The 23176-nt window shown below is 45.4% G+C and overlaps 1 protein-coding gene across 12 annotated transcripts in view; it reads right to left on the bottom strand.

Moving 5' to 3' along the window:
- The window catches only part of LOC135897507 (intermembrane lipid transfer protein VPS13A-like), a 1023564-nt gene that overhangs the window by 813865 nt on the left and 186523 nt on the right, over positions 1 to 23176 (bottom strand). For all 12 annotated transcript variants that reach the window (XR_011514733.1, XR_011514732.1, XM_070539327.1 and 9 more), the window contains 5 exons: positions 21599 to 21666; positions 11863 to 11941; positions 3294 to 3381; positions 3112 to 3229; positions 2876 to 3050 (listed from right to left, as the gene is read on the bottom strand). Coding sequence is in view for 10 of the 12 variants with exons in the window: in XM_070539327.1 (XP_070395428.1) it covers positions 2876 to 3050; positions 3112 to 3229; positions 3294 to 3381; positions 11863 to 11941; positions 21599 to 21666 (528 nt within the window). In the remaining 2 variants the exon portion in view is untranslated. The remainder of the gene's footprint in view (positions 1 to 2875; positions 3051 to 3111; positions 3230 to 3293; positions 3382 to 11862; positions 11942 to 21598; positions 21667 to 23176) is intronic.

The raw sequence follows: 23176 nt of genomic DNA, 5'->3' as shown, positions 1-23176 counted from the left end.
CTGGCCACCACGAGGAGAAAGGGGAAAAGGGGATGGACCAACCTGGCTAGTTAAGTCGGCACAGCAAGGAGTGCCAGAGTCTGTTCACTGAGTTCTTTCAAACATGTAAATACATGTATAAACTTCTTCTTCCGTTTCTGAACTTGTCCTGATGACTGCCCCGGCACGCCACCAACTTGACACTGCACCGGCCACGAAACCTCAGTCCCAACAGTGCAGACACTAAAGATCAGTGCTCTCGGTCGGCACTGTGAAAGATGATGAAAATAAAGTTGGTAGGCACAGGCTCGCGGTGCAAGCACGGCATGCGCTACAGCCTGCTACACTGGTCCTCTTGTCTGGCACTCCGCTGCAACCCCTTGGTTCGCAACATTGGTGACTCCGGGCTACGAGATGACCAACCCCAGCAACCTACCACCCTCAGGATACCTGCCGCCTGAGGCTACCTCGCGCCCACAGGACGTCGCAGTGCTACAGCTTTGCCTGCCCACGTTCTGGAACAAGGACCCACAGGTTTGGTTCACCCAGGTCGACGCCTCCTTTGATCTGCACCACACCACCTCAGAGACTTATCGGTATCGCCACTTACTTGCCAACCTGTCTCCTGAGGTTGCTCACAAGGTGGCAGACGTCATTGCTGCACCTTTGGGGGATGCCCCGCACCGGCAACTGAAGCACAGTACTTTAGGCCATACCGCGGCATCCGAGAGTGCACGTCTACAACACCTGCTCACCTCCGAGGAGCTTGGAGATCGTTGCCCTTCCCAGCTGCTCAACAGCATGCGATAGCTCCTGGGCTCAAGCTACATGGACGTGAACGGTGTGCTGTTGAAGGAGCTATTCCTGCAGTGCCTGCCACAGTCGACCTGCCTTGTCTTGGCCTCTGCAGGAGACTTGACCCCCGACCACCTCGCCCAGCTTGCTGATTGAATCCACGACACGACTTTTTCTGTCGCCGCCCTCTCTTCGACAGCCGAGTAGTCTATCATGGCCCGTTTAGAGACCCGGATCGACCAGCTTGCCATCTCAATCGATGCCTTTGGATGTCCTCTCTTGACCAGTACAGCTCCTCCTCACGTCCAAACCACCGTCCCTTTTCCCTGAGCAGTCCCCACTTGCACAGACCTTGAAGCTCGCCTATTTGCTTGTACCATCACTTTCCCGCACCACACCCGCCAGTGCAAGTCCCCATGCTTATTCTTGAGAATTAGTGCAACAGCTTGACATTGTGGAGGTGGAGCCAAAACCCTTAAGCTGAGTGTTTACTTTAAATAATGCTGCTCGACTGCTGTTGCCATGTGCGAGCTTAAGAATAAAACAAACAAGTTTTAGTTGTACGGTAGACGAGCTCTAGCTATATTACCGACACGTCTTTTCTTCATCTTGATGTTTCCTTTTGTTCATATGTCAACAAATGCTATCAGTGCCCAAAATTCCTCAAACTCAAATTTTTGTCCATTCAATTAGACCAAGAAAAGGTAAATTCCAGGGTGTTTACTTCGGACAAAGGAGTACGCTGGCCAGTGGTGATCAGTGAAAAAAATCATCTTGGAGTGATGCCAAAAAGCCACCTTCATTCCTGCTCTCGTTGCTGCTTTCAGTAGCTACAGCTTTCAAGAGAGTTAGCTACAGCTAACATCAACAGCCATTTATGACTTTAATCAGTTGAAAGTGGCTTCGATGTACATCTGCGCTAGAGTGCCTTCCTGCCAACACACTTCAATACTTGACTTTAAACCCACTACGCATACAATTTGAGTGACTTTTCTGTAACAATATGAATCACCTTTTCCTCATTTAACCTTGCATCATCACTGCACCTTTCCTCAGCCTCACCTCACACCTGCCCTCCCCCTCAATTCACCCTCACCAATATTTCCGAAGGCGATCCTCACCTCACTCCTTCACATGAGGATGCCTATGTCTGGCGCTGACCACTGGCATTGATTAACCCTCTCAGTCTGTCTTACTGCTTTCTGTGCAAGTGGAGCTAAAATAATAAAGATAGGACTTTATGCTTTGGCACTCTAACCACATGTTCAGCATAGAAATGTTCAGCATAGAACTGAAGGCCTTGTTGTCTCTTAACAACGTTCCTACACTAAGAAATTACTTGAATAGCAGAGTGAAGAGGACAGATTTAGCCACATGAACAGGTGACAAAGCAGACTAGCTTTCCACTACAGTGCTTCAATGGTAAAGATAGCTTTGATAGAATGGCATGAATTACTGCAATATAGTCTGTACCAGTAATCAATAAACGAGTCAATCAACTTTTCACAGTAATCTTTGCTGAACTATCAGTCCTTGGCTCTTTGTGTAAACTTGGCCAAGGGATAATCTTTTCGCCTGGCTACAGAAAGGACAAAACCCTGCCTAAGAAACTTCTTCTAATGCAATATGAAAACCATTTCATAAACACATAAAGACAATGCAGCAACAGCATCTCATGTAGGTGGTACGCATGAAAAAGGAAATTGACACATTATTTTCCACCATAGCATGCAAGCCACATGTCTTAACCCCAGCAGTGTGGCCGATTAACACTACCTCAATGTAAAAAATGTTTTCTGGTGGACATAAGAAACACATCTTTTACTGCTTATTGGGCAGTTGAAAGACTGATTTGCTTCTTTCTGCATCTTAAAAGCTGGGCAAGCAGTAAGGTTTTACGCTAAAAGTGCTTCATGCTTGATATCTAATCCAACTCTGAAAGCAAAATGTGGTGCAGCCAGACTCATTGCCAAGCACACTGGCACCTTAGCCAAAAGCGAATGCACTTGTGAACCTTTGGCTGCAAGCCAACAATGCATCTGCTGAACAACTTCCTCTCTCCTCAATGATGTTATAAGTCTCTAGTGGCAGAAAGCCTCACCGTGAAGGCATCGCACACCAACTCCTCCCAGTGTTCCCTGCCGAAGCCATCGACGGTGTCTTCAGACATCAACAAATGAGGCAGGGGAAAATGGCGGGCAAACTCCACAAGGAGGCTCAGTCGCCTGTCTGACAGGTTGAGCTTCAGGCTGGAAACAGACACGTTCAGCTTGTGCCTGCATGAGGTTTGACCAGGTGAATACATGCTCGAAGCTCACACAGGGCAGATGCCCTCACCTGGGCAGGAATTGATAGTCTGGCTTGACACTGTTTGAGAAAAGAACTTGCATCTTGACCTTGGGCAGTAGGTGCATGTCCGACTCGGGAAGCAGACGAGCCATCCTCCACTCGTCCCCTGCAGTAATGCAGCACCCGTTGTTCCCCAGGCTTAATTTCACCTAAGTCAAACAAGGCCCCACCTGAGTCCGCAAAGAGCAGCTGGACATCTGAGAGGCAGATGCTGAACCGGTCGTACAGCTTCTCCTCAATCTCCATACTGGTGGCTTCCTGAAACACACCACATTACCAGCATGTACAAGGACCTCAATTAGCGACTCTTTAATCTAAGTTCTACACAAGTTATGATACACTTGCTTGCTTGCAAATATTCTAGAAACACAAGGGCACTGGTCGGGACATCTCTAACTATTCTGCCAGTTATAGCATATGCGAGGTATCTGAGGCCATAAATACACCAGGAATAGCAACAATATTTTACACAAGATTCAATATATTCATTCAAAATTTGTTACATTGCTTTTTTTCTTTTACCACTCTTTTGGGACTCTCAAATAAAACCATCTTCAGCCTGAATTATTATTTGAACTCAGCTGTGATAACTGCATGCTCAGCTTAGATAGAACTTACTTTCATGCGCCATTTCCTTCATTACAAACAAATTCTACCAAAAATTTAACCCTCACTTTTAAATATAGAGTTCATTTCCGCTATACTTGGTTTCGCTGACTGTTGGCTGTTCCTAAAAATCTATCCTTTCAATCTCCCATATTCGTTTTGCTTGAGGAGACTTGCGTTGTTTTCCTTTAAAGGGAAGCTGAAAGCTTTTCCAGAAAAAATTAGTGAAGAGCAGTACATCGTGGTTTTCAACCCTCTGAATTCGAATATCTCATCAAAATTGAGCGAAAGAAAGCGCAAACATATTTTATTTCGACGAAAAGTGCAGTAGCAGACACGCCCAGCTCGCGCGCCTCGTTTCCGCCTGTGATTGGTCAGGCGCCTCGTGACGTCAACAATGGTGTTCGTCCTGACCGACTGCTGCTGCTACACACGAAGCACGGTGCAGAGTAGTTTGGTGCTGTTTTGCTGAGACGGTCATGGAAAATTTCGAGAGCTTGCGTTTCTCTGAGGAGGTCGGCGCTAAGTTCAAACTCCCCGAGAGCGAGTTTGCACGCGACGGTGACGGGCGACGGCTTTGAGCGACAAAACGGGCCGTCGCTTGACCAGATCGCTCGGTGTTGTCACTCGATCGCTCGTTTCTGGAAATCTAGAACTCGTCGCTCATAGCCCGGAACCGCTATGAGCGACTAGCCAATAGTGCGAAGCCAGAACTGGATGTACATAACTCAAATACTACTGTTTGTCGCACAAAACGAGCAAGCTATTGAATTTTACATGTGCAAGAATAAGAACCTAGTGCAAGACCTTCAGAAATATTTTATGCTCCTCTTTCAGTAAAATACATCAACGTAAATTGATAAAGTGTGCGTCATACTAGTTTCAACGCATATATTGCTGCCCTCGTACCGGGAAGTCGTCGCTCAAAGCCGTCACTGGCATGGAGTTCGGCTGGCGGGCGACGAGTGAAAGCAACAGCTATCGCCTCGCTTGTCGCGCTGTCGCGTGCAAGATCACTTGTCAGGGGTTTATACTTTACTCCCTACATGTACGAGCCGATTGCGAAGAGCCAGCCTCTCCAAGAAGCAAAATATGCTGGTGCAAGCACGGCTTTCCACGCAAATGAAGGCGAAGTGTTAGCATCTCCTTGTGTTGGAAATGTTCTTTGGCAAGTATGCTTTTTGCTAAGCTGCATTCAGCGTTCCAGTGAGTACGTTTCCGGGCAAACAACTCTAGTGTTATGTTTCTGCATGCCTCCTCGTAGAACGTAAGCGGTGATGTGATCTTCGGCATTTCTGCGCTGCCTCAAAGCTGTCGGTAATCTACACAGACGGTTTAAACGTGGGAAAAGTTTACCGGCTGTTGTAGCACGTGTAGTATAGAACCTTCATCAGCGGGTTGTCCGCACACTACTCGTAACCGGCGAATTCCGTCGGCTACGTGAGATGGTCGGTTTCTCTATGTGTGCGGAGAAGGGGGAGCGCAGCATCCTGGCATGAGCAGGCTTCCAACACATGCAAACTTTACGCTTGCACTGCGTTATGGTAGCTGCATGCAGGCTGTTTCACAACACACGTGCGAATAGAAAATTCATGGCGCTTGGCGATGAAACCTGTGTCAAGGGTGGGAGATAAACATGCACCTTCCGTTAAGCGTGCTAACATGAAGGAGAATCCAAAGCACGCATTATTGATAAACTCTGTAAGTAATCGTTGTCACGGAAGTGGTTAGAGCACAGAACTGTTGTTCTTGAGCGCTTGAAGTTCTTTCGCTTCACAGCAGCCTCCCACTTAGCTGAAAGCTTCTTGTCTTGCAGGAACTAATGGAACATCGGAACATTGTCGCGGCCGCTGGTGTTCGTGCAAGCATAGGCTGCACAGAACGCCGGCATGATCGGCCTACAAGTTCAATTGATGCTGCGCATGTCAACCACCCCTCCTATATACACACAAACAAAGGAATGTAGGGTCGAGCGAAGCAGATTACCACGGCAAGCACGCAGAAATAAGCCCGGTCAGGCACGGTCGCGGAGACTGCGAAGCAACGGAACACCAGTGCTGACGTCACTACGCCACGGTTTCCGGTCTCCGCTCCCATCGTCGGGGTCAGCAGCAGCGGGCGGTGCTCGACGGGAGGTGGAGCTACAGTGCAATTTTAACCGACGATTGCGTCGCTCCTAAGTGAAAAATCCCCCCCCCCCCACCCCCCAAAAAAATGTTACCTGCATGGTTTATAAGGTTCCCGCATCCGTATATGAGCATCTCATTGAATTCGACAGTCTTCAGCTTCCCCTTAAATTACTTCAGAATTCACATAAACAGTCGTGGCCATTGAAAACATTATTTTTAATGCCAACCTACGCTTGTGATCTCTGTACAGCAGCATCCTACGAAGCTCTTGCACATCATTGCAAGTGAGCATGTTCAACTTACCAGGTGGTTTTGGCAGAAATATTACCTTCAAACAGTCTTTTTTCTGCTGCACACAGTGCAAGAAATGTGCTGTAGTATTTGAATACACCATCTCAAGATGTCACTACCAGTGCTCTTGTTTGAAGTGTGCTGTTATTGATTTCACAAGAAGCAGCACTTTGGATTCGGTTTCGACCGTATTTTTTTGCTTGTTTAAAATTATTTACTCTGTAATGGGGGTTTATTCGAGTCGTAGTTCAGGAGCAACAAACGCAGCACCAGCAGGTAGAGCACCGCCAGAAAGCAAACTGTGTACGAGCTACACGATGGCAACGGCGCTTTTCAGTGTGCCAGTCTTCTTCTTCGCAATCACCCCTGATATGGAAGAGCAGCCATCCAGGCGACCTAGGGAGAGGTCAGCAGAATGTAATACAGCTTGAGCCGGTAAACGTGCACGGCCTCTCGCCTGCGACAATGAATATAGTAAGATGGTGATCTGGGTTCGACCACGTAATTAACTGGTAATGTTTGCACAACCACGCGGTAGGACTTGTGGTACTTTGGAAGGAGCTTGGACAAAAGGCCAGGAGCAACAACAGGCAGGACCCAAAGCCACACTAGGGAGGCAATTGCGAAAGGATAAGGAGGTGGTCTGAGGTCATGACGCTGTTTTTGGATGCACTGTTGAGCAGACATAAAAAAATGGGCCAGTTGTCAGAATTTCTTGGCATGCTGAGCGACTGTAGAAACAGGTGAGCGGTCGGCAGGGTCCGGCTGGTACGAGAGAACCGTATCAATGGTGCTGGAGGGCTGGCAGCCGTGAAGCAGAAAGAATGGTGAGAATCTGATAGTGGCTTGGGAGGCAGTATTATATGCTTATGTGATGAAGGGAAGTACAAGATCCCAGTTAGAGTGGTCTGACACAACATAGACTGACAGCATGTCACCAAGAGTACTGTTTAATCATTCTTTTAAGCCACTGAGATATGAGTGACTGCGGGACGACCGAAAGGAATATGCAGCCCCGACAGCTGAGCAGTTCACGAGGTGCACCATGGCGGTGAACAAAGTTGTTTAGAATGAACAAGGCGAAGTCTTTTGTCGATGTGGCAGGCAAGGCGGTGATTTCAGCATATTGTGTCAAAAAATGGCCAGGCTTAGCTTGGTTAAGCCAAGAATGCGTTGCATATTGCGCGAGTCGGGGCCCAGCTTTTCCTCCGGCTGTCGTGACGTCATGTCACGTGGTTGCGCTAAAGTCAATGGTGGCTGCCCGGCCACGCCCAAGGGCTGAACTGGGTGATTGCAATATGCAACACATAAAAATAGAAGCAACTTAATAACAAACATAGCAAACTTAAAAGAGAATAGACCCACATATGAGACGCGCAGCAATGAACAATGGCTCATACCCTCAATGGTGGCTGCCCGGCCGCGCCCAAGGGCTGAACTGAGTGATTGCAATATGCAACACATAAAAATCTACGGCAATGACAATCCATCGGTTGCCAGCGCCAGTAAATGGAGGAGGCCCATATAAATCAATGCCAACACAGTCAAATAGATGAGCTGGACCGAGAAGTGATTGCAGAGGTACGGTGGAGAGATGTGGGACACATCTGCATTGTTGGCAGGCAATGCAGGAGCATACATATTTGCGGACAAATATGGCTTCACCTATGAATATCGTAGGTAAAGCCATGTGTAGGTCTTTGACACTCCACCGTGACCACACTGGGGGTCACCGTGAAAAGCAGAGCACCGATCATCTATTCAAAGGTGGCAGGGCACCCCTAAGAGCCAAGTGTGGCCGTCATTGTGGTAGTTGCGGCGGTATGAAATTCCATCACAGATAGCGAAATGCTGCACCTGTCGGCGTAATGTTGGAGGCGCCTAAGCTGCCAGCGGGTTTGACAAAATACCGAATATCCTGACAATCCATGGGTCTTTTCGTTGCTCCGAGGACCTGCCCAGGATGTCAAGTGGTGAGATATCATGACTGTAGGTAGAAGTACTGGTGTCTGAAGTAACTTGGAAGCACGAGAGGGCATCGGCGTCACAGTGTCTGCATTCAGAGCTACAGACAATGCAGATATCATATTCCTGGATTCGGAGGGCCCACTGAGTGAGCTCTTTCAGTGCGACATTATTCTGCTCGTAACATCGGTACAGATTAGCATTTCCTAACCCAGCACTTTTCCTCAACATTGTGGCGATTAAAGCACCCTGGCGCCTTTACGCGGGGATTCGCCTATTCTGTCGTTCTTACCTCCCTTTACACCCTTTTTTTATATGCAGATTGGTTTGCGACGGCGGTGCTTTGTGCTGCCAGCTGTAGCGGCGATCGCTGCAATTAGCAGAGCAAGCGCAAGGGAGCCTTCTTTCCCAGGTCAGCATCAGGTGCGTACACATTTTTCCACTCCTACACCAGCCCCTTTGTCTAAAACATCGTTCGGAATCAAACTTGTCTACAGTGCCTTGCACCTTCACGAAGCACATATCTGGTGTAGCTCCTTCTTCAAGTGCTAAGTTGAAGAGTGGTACCTAGTGCTAGTGCGTGATCATACTACAACAAGCTTCACTTATTGGAGACCCAAGCTGATGGAGGTTACCCTAGCTCTCGCAAGCAGGCTCATTGGACATCGCGAGAGTATGCAGCATAGCTGCCAAGATGCTTTTCTCTAGTGCCGTGTCGCAGCAGACCGTCCTCCCGCTGCAACCAGGAGCCAGAGCAGCGCATCTGTTTTATGCGAAGCATACTAGCCGCACAACCACGCTCTTCCTTGCTGCGCCGCGCACGGCTGCGTCGCTACCATATGACGTCATAACAGCTGCAAAAGCGGAGGCTCAACTCGTGCGCTCGCTTGCGGCCGTGTAGCTACATAGCCGGGTCTCAGCTTGTGTGCTTGCCTGCGGTCGCACAGATGGTACTGCGGCCTAACTCCCGCTCCTCCCACTAGGGCACTGACGTCACAACAGCTGCAAGCCGGGCTCAACTCTTGCGCTCGCCTGCGGTCGCACAGCCGGTGCTGAAGCCTAACTCCCGTTCCTCCCGCTAAGGCACTGCAGTAATTGTACCAAGAGGGGCAAGGCATTTTACTATATACCGTGGGCACAATCAGCTAGCCAACACAGACAGCATTGGCTTTTGTGGATGGGCCATGACAAGCCAGCTCAGACAAATGCAAGAATACACGAGGTAAGATAGCTCCAAAATAGTGGGAAGTTTATTCCTGCTTGCTGGGAAATGGTGTTTCGTTGCATTTTTTAAACGTTCAGGTAAAAAAACACATAACACAAGAGTCCATCAGTGACTTTCTTGAGTTTATTTCATGCTGCAATAAAGTGCTCAAATGTTTAACATCACAGCAAAATGCAAAACACTTGTTAATTTCTGCTGGTGCTCACATGCTTTAATAACTGCAATTTGTTTGCTCAGTAGATTTGGAACTGTTTCCAAAACTAGGCTATCAAGGCCACTGTTGATTGTGCAGTGCGGTGGCTTTCTGCTGTTGTGGGGTAATCAAAGAAAGTTGTTTTGCATTACCTGCGTGATGTGTCGAATAAAGGATGAGCAGAAGAGTTTGTAATTATTGCACACCGCAAAACCTGCATTCCGATAGAGGTGGAATGCAAGAACTTTCACATACCGCAATTCTGGTGTAGAGCTTTCAGGCTTTTTCAAGAACCCCAGATGCTCAAAATAATCCTCATCCTTCCACTATGTTAAACACCACAATTTCTATTTGGTGCATAGCAGATGCAACTAGCCACATAACTTCGGTGGTAGCCAATAAAAACTGCATTTCTGAGCAATGTGTGCGAGTACAGTATGCTGTACTGCATTCCGAAATTGTACTACAAGTTCTCATTGTGTGTGGCTAGTAATCATGAACAAAAGTACTTGCAATTAGCTCTACTTTTCTAACCGAGCTGTGAACTGTGCATTTTTGAATGGAATATGCTGTTTTGCTGGAATTTCTCTAAATAACAATTACCATAATGTTCTTTGCACCTCCTTGAAGGCTAACTTCAAGCAAATGCCGGATCAATACAGTAATAGAGTATTACAGTAATACAGTAGATATCACGTTGCATGCAACAGCACATTCATTGATTACTGCAACAAGTGCACAAATGTGCCTCATAATCAAATCGCCGTTTTGGATGACTGCTTTGAACGACTGCCCCTGTGCAAACGAGAGGTGGCCTTACCGCACAAAATTGCATCGAAAGATGGTGGACTCTCGCACAACTCTGCTACATTTGGTAGCATGTACAGTAACTTCAATGTGCTAGGAGCAACGCCTTGGCATGGGAGCCTCTTTGCTTCCTCTGCTGCCCTGAGATTGGGAGCTGTGCAGGATTGCATGCCACAAAAGACAAATAAACCTGTTTCCATTGACTTATGGCAACACAGACGCCTTCCATTAATTCAACCCTGATGGGACCGGCAAAATTGATTGAATTAAACAAGATGCACAGAAAAAAAATGTCAAAGCACTCCCGCTGATTCATTTGGCACTATTTGCTCAATTCTGACACTCCCCAGAATCAAATGAGCGGTTGCTTCCTATAAATCCAAGGTAGAAAACTAATGTAGAGATAACATTAAAGCTTCTACACAAATAGAAATCTAACACACACCCGACTTTTTTCAAGAAAAATGGGCAAGGACCTAATATGTGTTGTACAGTGGTGGCCGGTTTCCTGGTCAGCCTCGCTGCAATACAGCCGTGTTATGCGGCAAAGCATACAAACACGACGAACACAGTATATGGTTAAATTTTCTTCAAAGAAAATAAGGCACACACTAAATATGGTAAATGCTGTAATCAGACATTGTGAGCTACCATTATCACTTTAAGATCTTCATAGGGCAGGCTGAAAATAGCAGTTTTCCACATGATGACGTCTGTTCAGCGCATTCACTGTTTCCCAAGTACTGTCACGACAGACGCTACCAGTAAAGGGGTCGCTATTGGGACCCCCATAGGGGTCAGGTGCTTGCAAGCCGACTGATTAAGTTTGAATTATGCGGCGAAGGCCAATTTTTAGTATGGTAACAACGGACGTTTGGGCCCACAGAAATGCACGGGCACGGGTTGGGACCTTTGGTCAAGATCAAATTAACCAAAAAGTCAAATTAGCTGGAGTCAAATTAATGGAAGTCTTCTGTGCTGTGTTTTCTTGCTGCACAGCACTCCGCACCCTTTTGCAGGTCGTGGGTGCACGCATAGCGGCGCAATAGATTACGCAAAGCAACAGCTGATGTGGCCTTGAGGCTCAGTAGCCCCGCAGGAATAGGTACTCCTGTGAGATAACCACCACAATATGTTCTGGGACGACACAAGAGATGTGCCCTTGTGAAGTATGTTATGCTTCAACTAATTTATGCATTTACATTCTTCACATTAATGCAAGACAAATCCAAGACAAAAATATTTGCACTTTCTTCAGTACAAATGCACAGAACAGACAGCAGAATCTTCCACTTCTGCCAACAAGTCATCGTAGACATTGAGTGAAAAAACATCCTGGCTGTAACCTCTGCAAACTAAAATCTTTACCTGTTATGACTCCAATGTGATACAGCACTATTATGAGCGTGCTCATGTCAAAAACCCTGACAAGCGACTGGTCAGCTGCAGTCACAAGCTAGCTTTAACAATTTCGAGCATGAGAATAATGCTGTTGGGACACCTTGTGTATAAGGAGTGCCCACCTCAAGCAGAAGAGAATCACTCTGGAGGTCGCTCTTGAAGCTCAGCTTCCCCATGTCAATCACAAGGATGTTACCACTCCTATAAGGGGAACAAACATGCATCAAAGAAGTGCTCCTCCCACTGTTACCAGCACTCCAACAAGCAATATAACACTGACATGTAGTCACATGCTTGGACTGTTTCTACAACCCAACACTTCCTGAGAGAAGCTGTCAAAATAAGAGCAAAGCTGTGGTCTAGACAGGGCTAATGGCATAAAGGTTGCACTGAAACATGACAAGGTTAGAATAAATGAGAAAGGCAACTGTGGCACTGTCAATAATGTTACAGAGGTTGAATATTTCTTACTTTTCCAAAGCCAGCACATGAAAGCTATCAAGACATCGCTACACAATTGTGTACTTGACTGGACTGTGCATGCCAGTTACAAAATAATAAGAAAGTGCGAGGACTGACAAGGTGGCAGTGTTGCTATACACCAAGACACCTCTAGATCCAAGTGAGATATGTGAGCTTGTTCAGTTTTGTTTGTGTAACACATACTTTACCTATAATTCCAAGGTATATATTGACACGTGTACTTGTCTTTATCGGGCAACACGTTTCACCGCCAAACAAATGTTATCGCACAGCGCAGGACGCGCCTGCATGTATTGGAAGTTTCTGGAATGTTATCGATGGTTCCATCTGTGACTGAACCTTGTGTAATCTGATTGCATGTGTGCGCGAAGCGAATAATGTAGAACTTTGTGGAAGGCACGTGGCTGTCAGCGAATATTTTGGAACATTCGACGACTGATGTATAAAAGCCGACGTGCTTGACCCACTCATCAGATTTTCGACGATCGCCGAGTGTATTCGCCGCTATCGTTATTTGAGTGTAGCCTGCTTTTGAGGGCACACGTTCGCCCAATAAAACACTAGTTTCTTCAATCAAAGTTTTGCTGCCTTCTTCACCGTCACTACCATGTGACAATATGCAGAAGTAAGGAACTGCCATGGGTGCATCAATATCGATAACAATGGCAAATCTTGTCATGGAAACACTGTAAGAAAAGGTTCTTGCTACCTCCACTCCTGCCCCGACAGCTTTCGTACGCTACCTTATGATTGCATTTGCATTCTCTGGAAGGACGACGTCGACCAGTTTCTGCAACATCTGAATGCTACAGAAGCAGCCATACACCATCAAACAAGAAGATAGAAATCTGCCTTTTCTTGACGTACTAGTGTGCTGTTCTGGCGGCAGTTTGTCCTTTTCCATTTACCGAAAGGCAACTCACACGGGCCGCTACCTCGACTACGCATCCTGCAACCCAGTTGGCCGCAAGACATCTGTTGTGTCGTCCCTTGCAAACCGTGTGACACATGTGCTCCAGTGAAGAAGCAAGGCAACGGAAACTGAAGGTTATACGCCAAAAACTTTCTCGGATCCCGCTGCATTCATAGCCAAAAAGATAGAAAAGTGCACGCTGGAGCCTAGGCCACAAGGTCAAAGGCTTCACCGAAACCGCACCAGCATCCTGTACGTGCCGGGCATATGTCAGGCATTGTCCCGGGCTGATGACGAATTCAGTGGTGTTATATGCAGAATACTTTGCAAAAACTGCAATTTCTATCACATTGGCGAAACCGGGAATTTCACACTAAGATTTCAAGAGCACAAGCACGACACTGCTTCACATAACATGTGCAAAAGTGTAATCACACAATCAACTGGGACGATGCATCAATTATTGCAGAAGAGAAGAACGAGACAATGCGGCTTCTGCTCGAATCTCTACTGACATAGGCAACACCTAGCACTATCAACCGGACGGATAGCACCATGCCCCAAGCTTATCTTTGCTCTCTTCGTCACATGCTATGCATATAAACTGACTATGACCCTAGCTTGCTGCATTGTAAACAAGGAACCTTCCGAAACGTGGGAGCTAATACTGACTTGGTCAGGCACCGGGTTTAATTAAAAGTGTGGACTCTGCGAATTCCTGGAATCTCGCACTATGTCCATAATGTCCCGTCAGCACAATGGTCTATTCTTCCCACTAGATGACATTCACTCTTTTTGTACCCTGCACGTATATAAAGTAAATTGCACCTATAGTCGCTATTGTAAATGCTGCAAATATAACAATTAGTCACTCTTTACTTTTCCCTTTTATTACACCCACTTTGTAGGCCGTTTTTCAGGTGAGAGCCATCGCCAGTGAAACCAGAATTCTCCTCCTTTCTTTTTTCTCAACAATCACAGATAACACTAGCTTTTTTCACAATCAGACATTTGTTGAGGCATATGATGACGCCAACACTGAGACTGTACGTCTGGCTGGGCTTTAACTTTCTGTGCCATCATAACAATAGAAATAAACCCATACCAACTTTTTGTATTTTTGTACAACAAGAAAATGTAAGGAGCATGAAGACGTTGCGGTTTGGAAGAGCGAATGTCTGTTTTCTTAGGAGCTGTGTAGTTGCATGCTTGCATACAGCAAGATCAAGAAAGATCGACTATCACAAACCCCCAAACCCAAATGAACAAAATTTTCTCATAAATTTTCAAGTAACATCCTAAATTTAAAGCTCTCTACTTGGGGCTGATAGGTAGGAATGGCTATGCCCCAAGCTTCTATTGTCTCCCCAAGATTCCCAAAAATGGGGATTCCTTTACGGCCTATAGCAGATTTCCCATCTTCACCCCTACAAGCCCTATCAACCTACCTTCCCACTATTGCTCCACTCACCATAAAAACAGAAACCTATATTCGCCACTCAGGACATGTCGTGGAACTGGCTTCCAATGAGTCTGGACAAAAACAACTGCATGGCATCTTTTGATGTGGTTTCACTATTCACTGGTTTGCCTGTACCCATCACAGTTTGTGTGACATGCAGTTCACCTGAACGTGACTCCATGCTGAATGACCATGCTCCTCTTTCTGTTAATGACATCTGTCGTTTATTAGAATTCTGCCTCTCAACCACGTTTCTATTCAACAGTCAGTACTTCAAGCACACTAGTGGAACAGCTATCAGGTATCGCAATCTTCATTACTGTTGCCGAACTAATGGCAGATATCAAAAAGCGGGCGCCAATACTTTCACCCCTCAAGCTAAAAATGTTTGTATGCTATGTGGACGACTGTTTTTACATGGTGAAAAATCAAAAGACGTACAATATTCTTGCACACTTAAACATCATAGACTCTTCTATACGATTCACAGTGGAATGTGAAAATCCTGGTTTTATCCTTTTCTTAGATGTCTTTATAAAGAGAGAGCGACCGAACCTGTCCTTTTCTGTAGTTATAAAACCAAAACATACCAAACAGTATCTGACATACCGGACAATTCAAATCACCATACCTGCAACAAGATTTATGTGGTCCAAAGCCTCATCAAGACATCCGAAACAATCTGTTCTTCTCTACAGCTTCAGAATTTAAAAAAAAACACTGCCATCAGGGGCCTCAAGAAAAACGGTTACAAAAAGGCATCCATTCTCTCCACCAATGAAACTTCAAATGGTCACTGTTGACCCTCTCCGCCAGTGGTCCCATGTCTCTATACCTTATGTCCAAGGGTTCAGTGACACATTGGTCCATGTGCTACGGTGAGTACGGGTTGACATCACTCTACTATCGCAAGCATCCTGCTCCCCTCCTAAGGAATGCACTCCTGTCCAAAAAAAGACTGCTGGCTCTCCCGTAATCGAGAGTACATGTAAGCATGGAATGGCAAATGGCAAAGCAGACATGTTGGAGATGACACTAGCCACAACCTTAAAATGAGTGCAGTGCATGTTCACAACAGCACACCGCACCACACCACACCGCACCGCACCAGACTGTGCACTGGTTCATACGGACACGGGCCAAGCTAGCTACGGACCAAGCTATCAATACGGGCCAAGCTAGAAGAAAACCAGCAGAAGGCCGCACTACAGGCAGCGAAAGACGCCAGGGAGACAGAGCTCACTGCCCAGCTAGAAGAAAAACATATGAAGGAGGCGCCATCTATCGAGGCGATGCAAAACCTGCGCCACAGAACTCACGGATCGTTGGCATTCAAAAGATATTCAAAAGTGTATGGTGCCTTGTATCTGCCTTTTGAACGTCGCTATTGGAAATGACAAAAAATTTCAGCGTGGTAGATGTTACAGCTTGAGTGAGCATTAGGAAGAACTCGGAAGCAATATGTTTTGTAACTTGTTTTGGCAGTAACAAGCGTATATAATGCAGTCCTGTAGAAAAGGGTTGGGCACCAGAGACCTCATTTTCCTAACTTTTGATTGGTTGCCCGGATGATCTCATTTTGTTCCCACAACATGCCTGGATGTTCTCATTTGAGTGCCCAGATAACAACTCAGGCTTTTGGCTCAAGGTCACCAACAACGAGAGCTAAAAGAGTTTCATGTTTAAAAGTGCAGATTACAGCACCTGTGTCTCGTCCTTGTTACTTTGTGGATGCATGTGTTAGCGCTGTAACAATTTTCAAATCAATGCACAAGATTACTTGCACCGAGTGCGCTGCGTTTTATAGTGGTGAAACAGAATTTTCCATAAAGAATCTGGCCACAACCTTCACCACCTCAACAGGGAACACAGTGCTGTTGCAGAACACTGCGAATTCTTCGAGCACCACATTCCCCAACAGCCTCCCATCTTGGAGAAAGAAAGCCACTGGAGGCAACTTCTTTTGGAGTCATGACAGATTCAAAAAATGCTGGGAAACATCAATCAGTCATAGGGAACACTCTTCGCCATGTTTTTCCAGAGATTATGCAATGCCTCTGCATGCCTGTCTAAGCTCCACAAACGTATATAACACTGCTGCGCCACCTGCCATTTTACCCTCGAGGAAAGAGCTGGCCCGGCTCTGAAACAAAGTTTATAAAGATAAATTTTGTTTAAATTTCTCAGTCCTTAATTCAGTTATTGTTCATAACCTTCCTAACCAGGCAGGTCGCCAACGAATGATTAACTTTGATTGTTAACCAAAAGCACTGTAAACAAGATTGAACCCAATTCACAAAGTTGTATCTAGACAAGCTGACCTCCGATCTTAGAACAAACTTTGGAGGTGACCAACCGTTGTCACTGGCATACTTTTGCTGTTTTGTTACGCTTATAAAAGCATCAGAATGCACTTGTAGCAGCAGTCTGGGCAGTAATAATAACCCCGGTGAGACCTAGCTCACTCAGGCTTCATGGTCAGCATGTAATGCAAATGTACAGACTTAAACATGTTTTGTTGATAAGTAAGACATTAAGTGACAAAGTACAGGTTTACTGCATCTTTTCTGCCTTTATTGCATATGTATTCAACTCATGCGGTTTTGTCCTGTAACATATTTGCTCTTGAAGTCTTCATTTGTCAACGTCAAGAACAATCTCAAAGTCCCTTTGGTAGTATAACCAGTGATCACCGAAGAACCCTTGTTCTTTGCAATAAACCATTTTATGTTTACTCTGCTGGTGATGGGAGTTTTATAAGTAGGGGACCCAAAGTTAAAGGCGGCTATTGGCCAGACGCACAAAAAAATAGTGCTCCATTTGTATACTTTTGTACAGTTGGCTGATATTTTAACTATGGGTTTCCTCTTTCTGAAACTCCCATTTTAAAGGGCAAGTAAGTGCACGATGTTGGAACTGGAAAAGCAGCGAGGCTGCAGTTGGCAAATGTAATGACATTCAAAATTTAGAGAATTTTGATAAGATCAGTGCTGTGGGTATTAAAAGGAAGCATTAGTCCTCTCTGCTGGCATGCAGATAGACTGTGAAAAAGAAAAAAATGAAAAGAATTCCCGAATTACACACTAAGTAGGCATTCAAGATTGTTAGTAATAGAGAGGGAGATTTTGTTTAATATGAATTGGAGAGGTTTGCCTGGCAGTATTAAGAGTGAATAGCTGTATTGTTTTGAAACTGGCAATTATTCAAATGGTTTGTGACTGTACTCGCTAGCTGTTTACATGCCAAGAAGAAAATAAGCAGCCTTTTTCCCTCGTATAGAACTCGCTGCAAAGGCTACTTCAATTGCATGTGGATCATTTCACGCCAAACAACACAGATCCCAAAAGTGACAACTGCCAATTCCCTCAGAAAAAATTGGGCTAATTGGAGATTGTGTAAATAAGGTACATATTACCAAAGTATTTTTCTTGGAAACAAATTTTTTGTGACATAAGCACTCTTTGAAGTTTTTGCAAACAAGCAAAAGTTGGTTGGAGGTAAATGTTTTAAACTCAAGTTTGAAACTAGGTACAATGGAAAATCTTATTTTAGTATAGTCTACTGGCACAGTTCTTTCCCGTGACGTCATAGGAGAACACACTTACAAATTTTACGTGTTTAACCCTTTGAAGGTTTTTGCCGTACATGTACGGCGGCGGTTTTCTGTCCCGCAAGGTCTCTGCCGTACAAGTACGGTTCTGACCCTCCGTTTGAAATTTCGCGCCATAATGACGATGCGTGCTGACCGGGAGGTGCTGCCACCTCTTAGCACTTACAAGATGCGTTTGAAATTGGTGCTACCTTCTTGGGGAGATAAAAAACTGATTGCTAGCTTCAGCGCGTCGCTCAGACTGCGGCAACGCCCCTTTGGCAGTTTCGGCTTCGTCGCGTGATCGCAACGGAGGCGCGCGAAACGTCATTTTTTTCTTTGTCGGCACTCTCTTCCAGGGCGCTGGAAGTTGATTCCTATCTTGATTGGCGCTGCTCTTAGCTTGCTTATCAGCGCCGTTCGCGAGGTAGTCTCGCTCTTAGTGGCAACGCGCTGTCGCGGTTTTGGTTCCGCCGCGTGATCGCAACGGAGGCGCGTGAAACATGGTTCTTTTTTTTTTTTTTTTTTTGTCGGCACGCTCTTGCAGGGGCGGCGGAAGTTGATTTTTATCTTGATTGGCACTGCTCTTAGCTTGTTTATCAGCACCACTCACTAGGTACTCGCTCTCTGCGGCAACGCGCTTACGCGAGAGGGTGCCTCAGACCTCTGCCCAAGGCAGCCGCACGCAGAGATGTCATGTGTGCGCCAACACAACTCGTCGCTCCAAGAGGAGAACAGACACGCATTTTAGGTGTGCAGACTGCGATAAGGCGCTGTGCGTAAACCCGTATTTCAAAGAGTACCCCGCTCGGAAATACTATTGAACATTTTGCAGTTCTGAGTGATGCCGACACCAAAATAATGTTCCTAACTATTTTTTACTATTTATTGCCGACTTTATACATATTGTACATTCAAGATCAGATATAAAGTAATTTGACCACCTGGGAAAGTCTTTTTGCAAAATAATTCGACCCTCAAAGGGTCAAGTGGCTCAGTAAGAAAGCAAAAATTGTGCATTTCCTGAATTTTTTTTTTCCATAAGCATCGTTGTTTTGGCCACATATCTTTTTTTTTACTATTTTTTTTCCATTGCTATATTTTATACTAAAAATAATGTTTGACTATGAAATCAAGTATTTTCTCAGAAAACTACATCCAGAACTGCCAAAAAGTCACTCTCTGATGATGTTCAAACCTAAATTAAGCATAACGGCCTGACAGATAAGAACATGTGAGATAGCTCATTACACGCACCAACATTTCAGGTTGTGAACTAGAAATTTTAATTTGAGTAAATTTTGTTTGAGGCAAGAAAAAAATTTTTAAAGTCCCCGACAAACCTCGGTAGGCTCTCCCGAATGGTGCCTTCACTTCAGAATATGTATACCCTCCCCGCCAGCTATTTTTCTGTCATGCATATGCACTGTAACTCTTTGTTAAGCGAATGCATGCTGTGTCACTTCACATCAGTACTGTGGGGATGCGCGACTCTCGCGCGTCCCCTGATATGTTTTTCCCGCATAGCGCATCTCCTGTAATCCGGCTTCGCCACGTGGTCTGGCACCCGCGGCAGTTGGAGTGGTTGAGGCGCAGTACGAGAGATGGCGCGAGTGTTGCATTGCTAGTGCCGCCGACAGGCGGGGTTACTTGGGCGCCGAAAGATAAGGCACTTGCTCTCTTTGGTTCGCGACAGCAAGCAGTGCGGACGTGCCGTGCCGCACGTGCGCCGATCCGTGCTTCTGCGAGACCATCTCGCGTGGCCGCCTTGGAACGCGCCACCATTCGCGTGACCGTACACGCGAATGACCAGGCGTTGGGATCCAGCATGAGGCGAACATATTCGCTCGCTATCCAGTCGCGGTGAGTCGGACTTCTAGATTTGTCCCGCACCCACCGGCATGTTTTGTGGATAGCAACAGGGCTAGCTGGCATTGATCTATGAAATGTGCAATAAATGCCCCTGTGATTGTTTGCACTAGTGTGTTGTCGTTCCTTTGTCCCAAGAGCACGGGAGGGGGACCCCAAAGTACAGATACATTATAAAAGGCGCATGTTCAGCAGTTCACCAATTTCAATTTTGGGGGCTCGGGGCAGCTAGGTAGCCGAACACAGCATAGAGGTGAGCTCTCTGCAGTGGCAGACTGTGGCTGTGACTTAACCTCACTCTGTCTTACGTGGAGGCAGAATAACCAGTCAATTCTTTTCTGCTGCTTTACACCAGACTGAAAACGACACTTGACCAGACCCAAGGACTATCACACCAGCCTATGGCCTGCACACAGGAAATTTCATCACATTTGTGTCCTATGCCACAGATGGCGCAGAATGTCGATGATTCAGGGTTTTGCATAATTTGTAACCTGCTGACCTGTACTGCTTGCAAAACAATGAATCAGCACCATGCACAATATATTGTGCCTGACAACTATCCGATCCTGACGACAACCTCCAAGCAGTCATCATTTACTTTCACTGCACAAATGTACTATCGTAAAGCGTAGTTGCGGGGGCATTGACATTCAAACAGTGTAAACGGATACTTTACTGCTATTTACTGCACCCAAAAAAGCTTCTGCCCATATTTTATGCATAAAGAGTTCATAAGCACAGCAAGAATTCAGTTGTGGCCTGCACATGTTTTACTGTGAAGACACAGTTCAGTAGGGCCTACCAGCAAGACTGGTTGAGGGCTTCAAAATCTTTTTTTCTCACGTCAAACAGAATTTACTCGAATTAAAATTTCTAGATCGCAAGCTGGAAGGTTGGTGCAAATATTGAGCTATCTCACATATTTATACCTGGATTTTTATTCGAATGCTTATTTAGAGTCTGAAATTTTTGAAAACTTTGGAAGTAATTTCCTGGAAAAGCACCTGATTTCATAATCAAATTTTACTTTTAGCATAAACAATAGCAACAGGAAGAAAAAGTAATAAAATATTGTGGCCAAAACGTCAACAATGTTTATGAAAAAAAATTCTGAGAGCACAATATTTTGCTTTCTTACTGAGCAACTTAACCTCGTGAAATTCATGAATGTGTTCACCTGTGATGTCACATGAAAGAACCACGGCAGTAGAATATTCTAGAATAAGATTTGTAATAGTACCTAGTTTCACAGATGGGCTTAGAAAATTTATTTACCACCAACATTCGCTCCTTTGGAAAACTTCAAAGAGTGCTTACGTCACCAAAAGCTGGTTTGTTTTTTTCGTAAAAAAATAATTCAATGAAATCTCGTTCACACAACAGCCAACTAGCCCAACTTTTTCCACTAGAAACAGCAATGGTCAGTCACATTTAGGGTCTGGGATTTTGCGTGGAACACCCATGTGCTTTTTTGCAGAAATAAATATATCATGATCGTCAAACAAGGGGCAGAAAATGAAGAGAACACAGTTTACTTACTTTTGGAATGACCCATACTCATGCACAACGAAGTATGGCGACTTGAGTTCAATGTTAAAAAGAAAAGTCTGAAAATGGAAAAAGATGGAGAACATTATGGGAAGTGACCTAACAAAAGTAAGCAATCACAGAATTTATACAGGAGACTTCTGTTAATTCAACTCTGTTGAAGGGCCCCTCATCAGGACACATAGTAAACTTTGGTTATATGCTAGAAATTGTTGCATGCCCTCTAAGGAGCATTCTACCGCAAAAATTTTTCAAATTAGTTCATTAACAACAGAGATAGAAATGCCAACTGCTGCAAACCCATGATTTCAGGAGGCGAGTGCCACCGCCAAGAGAGACTTTCTCGGTACTTGCCCTGTCTAGCCTCTGCAAGTGAAATTCCTTTCCTGCATTCTTCCATACTGGAGCCGGAGGATTCTGTGACAAATATGTGTCATGCCCCACCTTTTTTTTTCTTTCTCTCTTTCTCGCATGTTTTTTCCAGGTGGCACACTACCAGTGACGGTCTTGCGCACGAGCTGTTGCACTTGCCTCATTTCGCACAGCATATAATTTTGCTCGCTCTGCACGAGAGCACCTGGTTAGCAGCATAAGTCAGTGCCACAATCACGAGCACCGAGACAGACGCAAGAGGATGAAAGGGCATTTTCACGGCACTGGAACATGGTAGAAAATGACATAGTTTCGTTCTCTATGTGCGCGACTACACAACATGGGAACAAGCAGATGAAAGGGAAGTGCATCTCTCTTGCTAAGGTACGAAGTAAATCAAAAACATGCAGACATTCGGTTTCTATGTTTTATTATTTCTCAAACTTTAATCTGTCTACTAAGGCAACAGATTAAACAACTGATGCTGCCTCGAATAATTCTCAAAGTCACGTGTCACTATGAGTGACTTCACAGCCCTGCCACGTATGTAAGGCGCGCTTGCGCGATTGAGATCGACTCTCCAGCTGGGAGCGCAGCGCTTGCGAGGAGAAGAGCAAACAGCGTTTGGTTTGAAATTCAAGCTCTTTTTGTGGCGCATAAGGATGTAATACTTACCAGACACGATCGTTAGCATGCACTGTATGCACTGCGCTTGTCAGCTCTAAATGGCCAGACCCGGTGAGGGGCCCTTTAATTAGATTTCCTCGGTCAATTCGATTATGAGCGAAAATCCCAGCTAGCATCTATACATTTGTATGAGCCAAAACTTTTAATATTTTGATCTGCGAATAGGTATTTTGTAGATAAATTGAACTTTACTGGCTGCCAAACATGCCTGACCCCAAGCATCTGTCTTTGCAGCGATATGAAACAGCGAGTGTGTTGAATGCATCATCTCTTGCAAAAAACACCTATTTTGAGCCTCCCTAGGAAGACTTTTAAGCGAAAACAGCCAGTCTTAATTAATGATTACTGAATTTCTTGCAAGACTGGTTCGAAAACTGCCTGGGCAGTGCAATGGTACATGAGACTGATGGCGACGAGCGACCACGTAGACCGTCAAAGTATCAGGCTCTCGCAGGAGAGGAAGAACCGACACTCCGTCGCTTAGCGTAGCATTCTTTTTAATGATCTTCG

This window comes from Dermacentor albipictus, chromosome 5 (assembly GCF_038994185.2).
Source record: "Dermacentor albipictus isolate Rhodes 1998 colony chromosome 5, USDA_Dalb.pri_finalv2, whole genome shotgun sequence".
In the NCBI taxonomy this organism is placed as follows: Eukaryota; Metazoa; Arthropoda; class Arachnida; order Ixodida; family Ixodidae; genus Dermacentor; species Dermacentor albipictus.
Note: the sequence above shows the minus strand (reverse complement) of the source record. Positions and strands in the feature narration are given on the sequence as shown.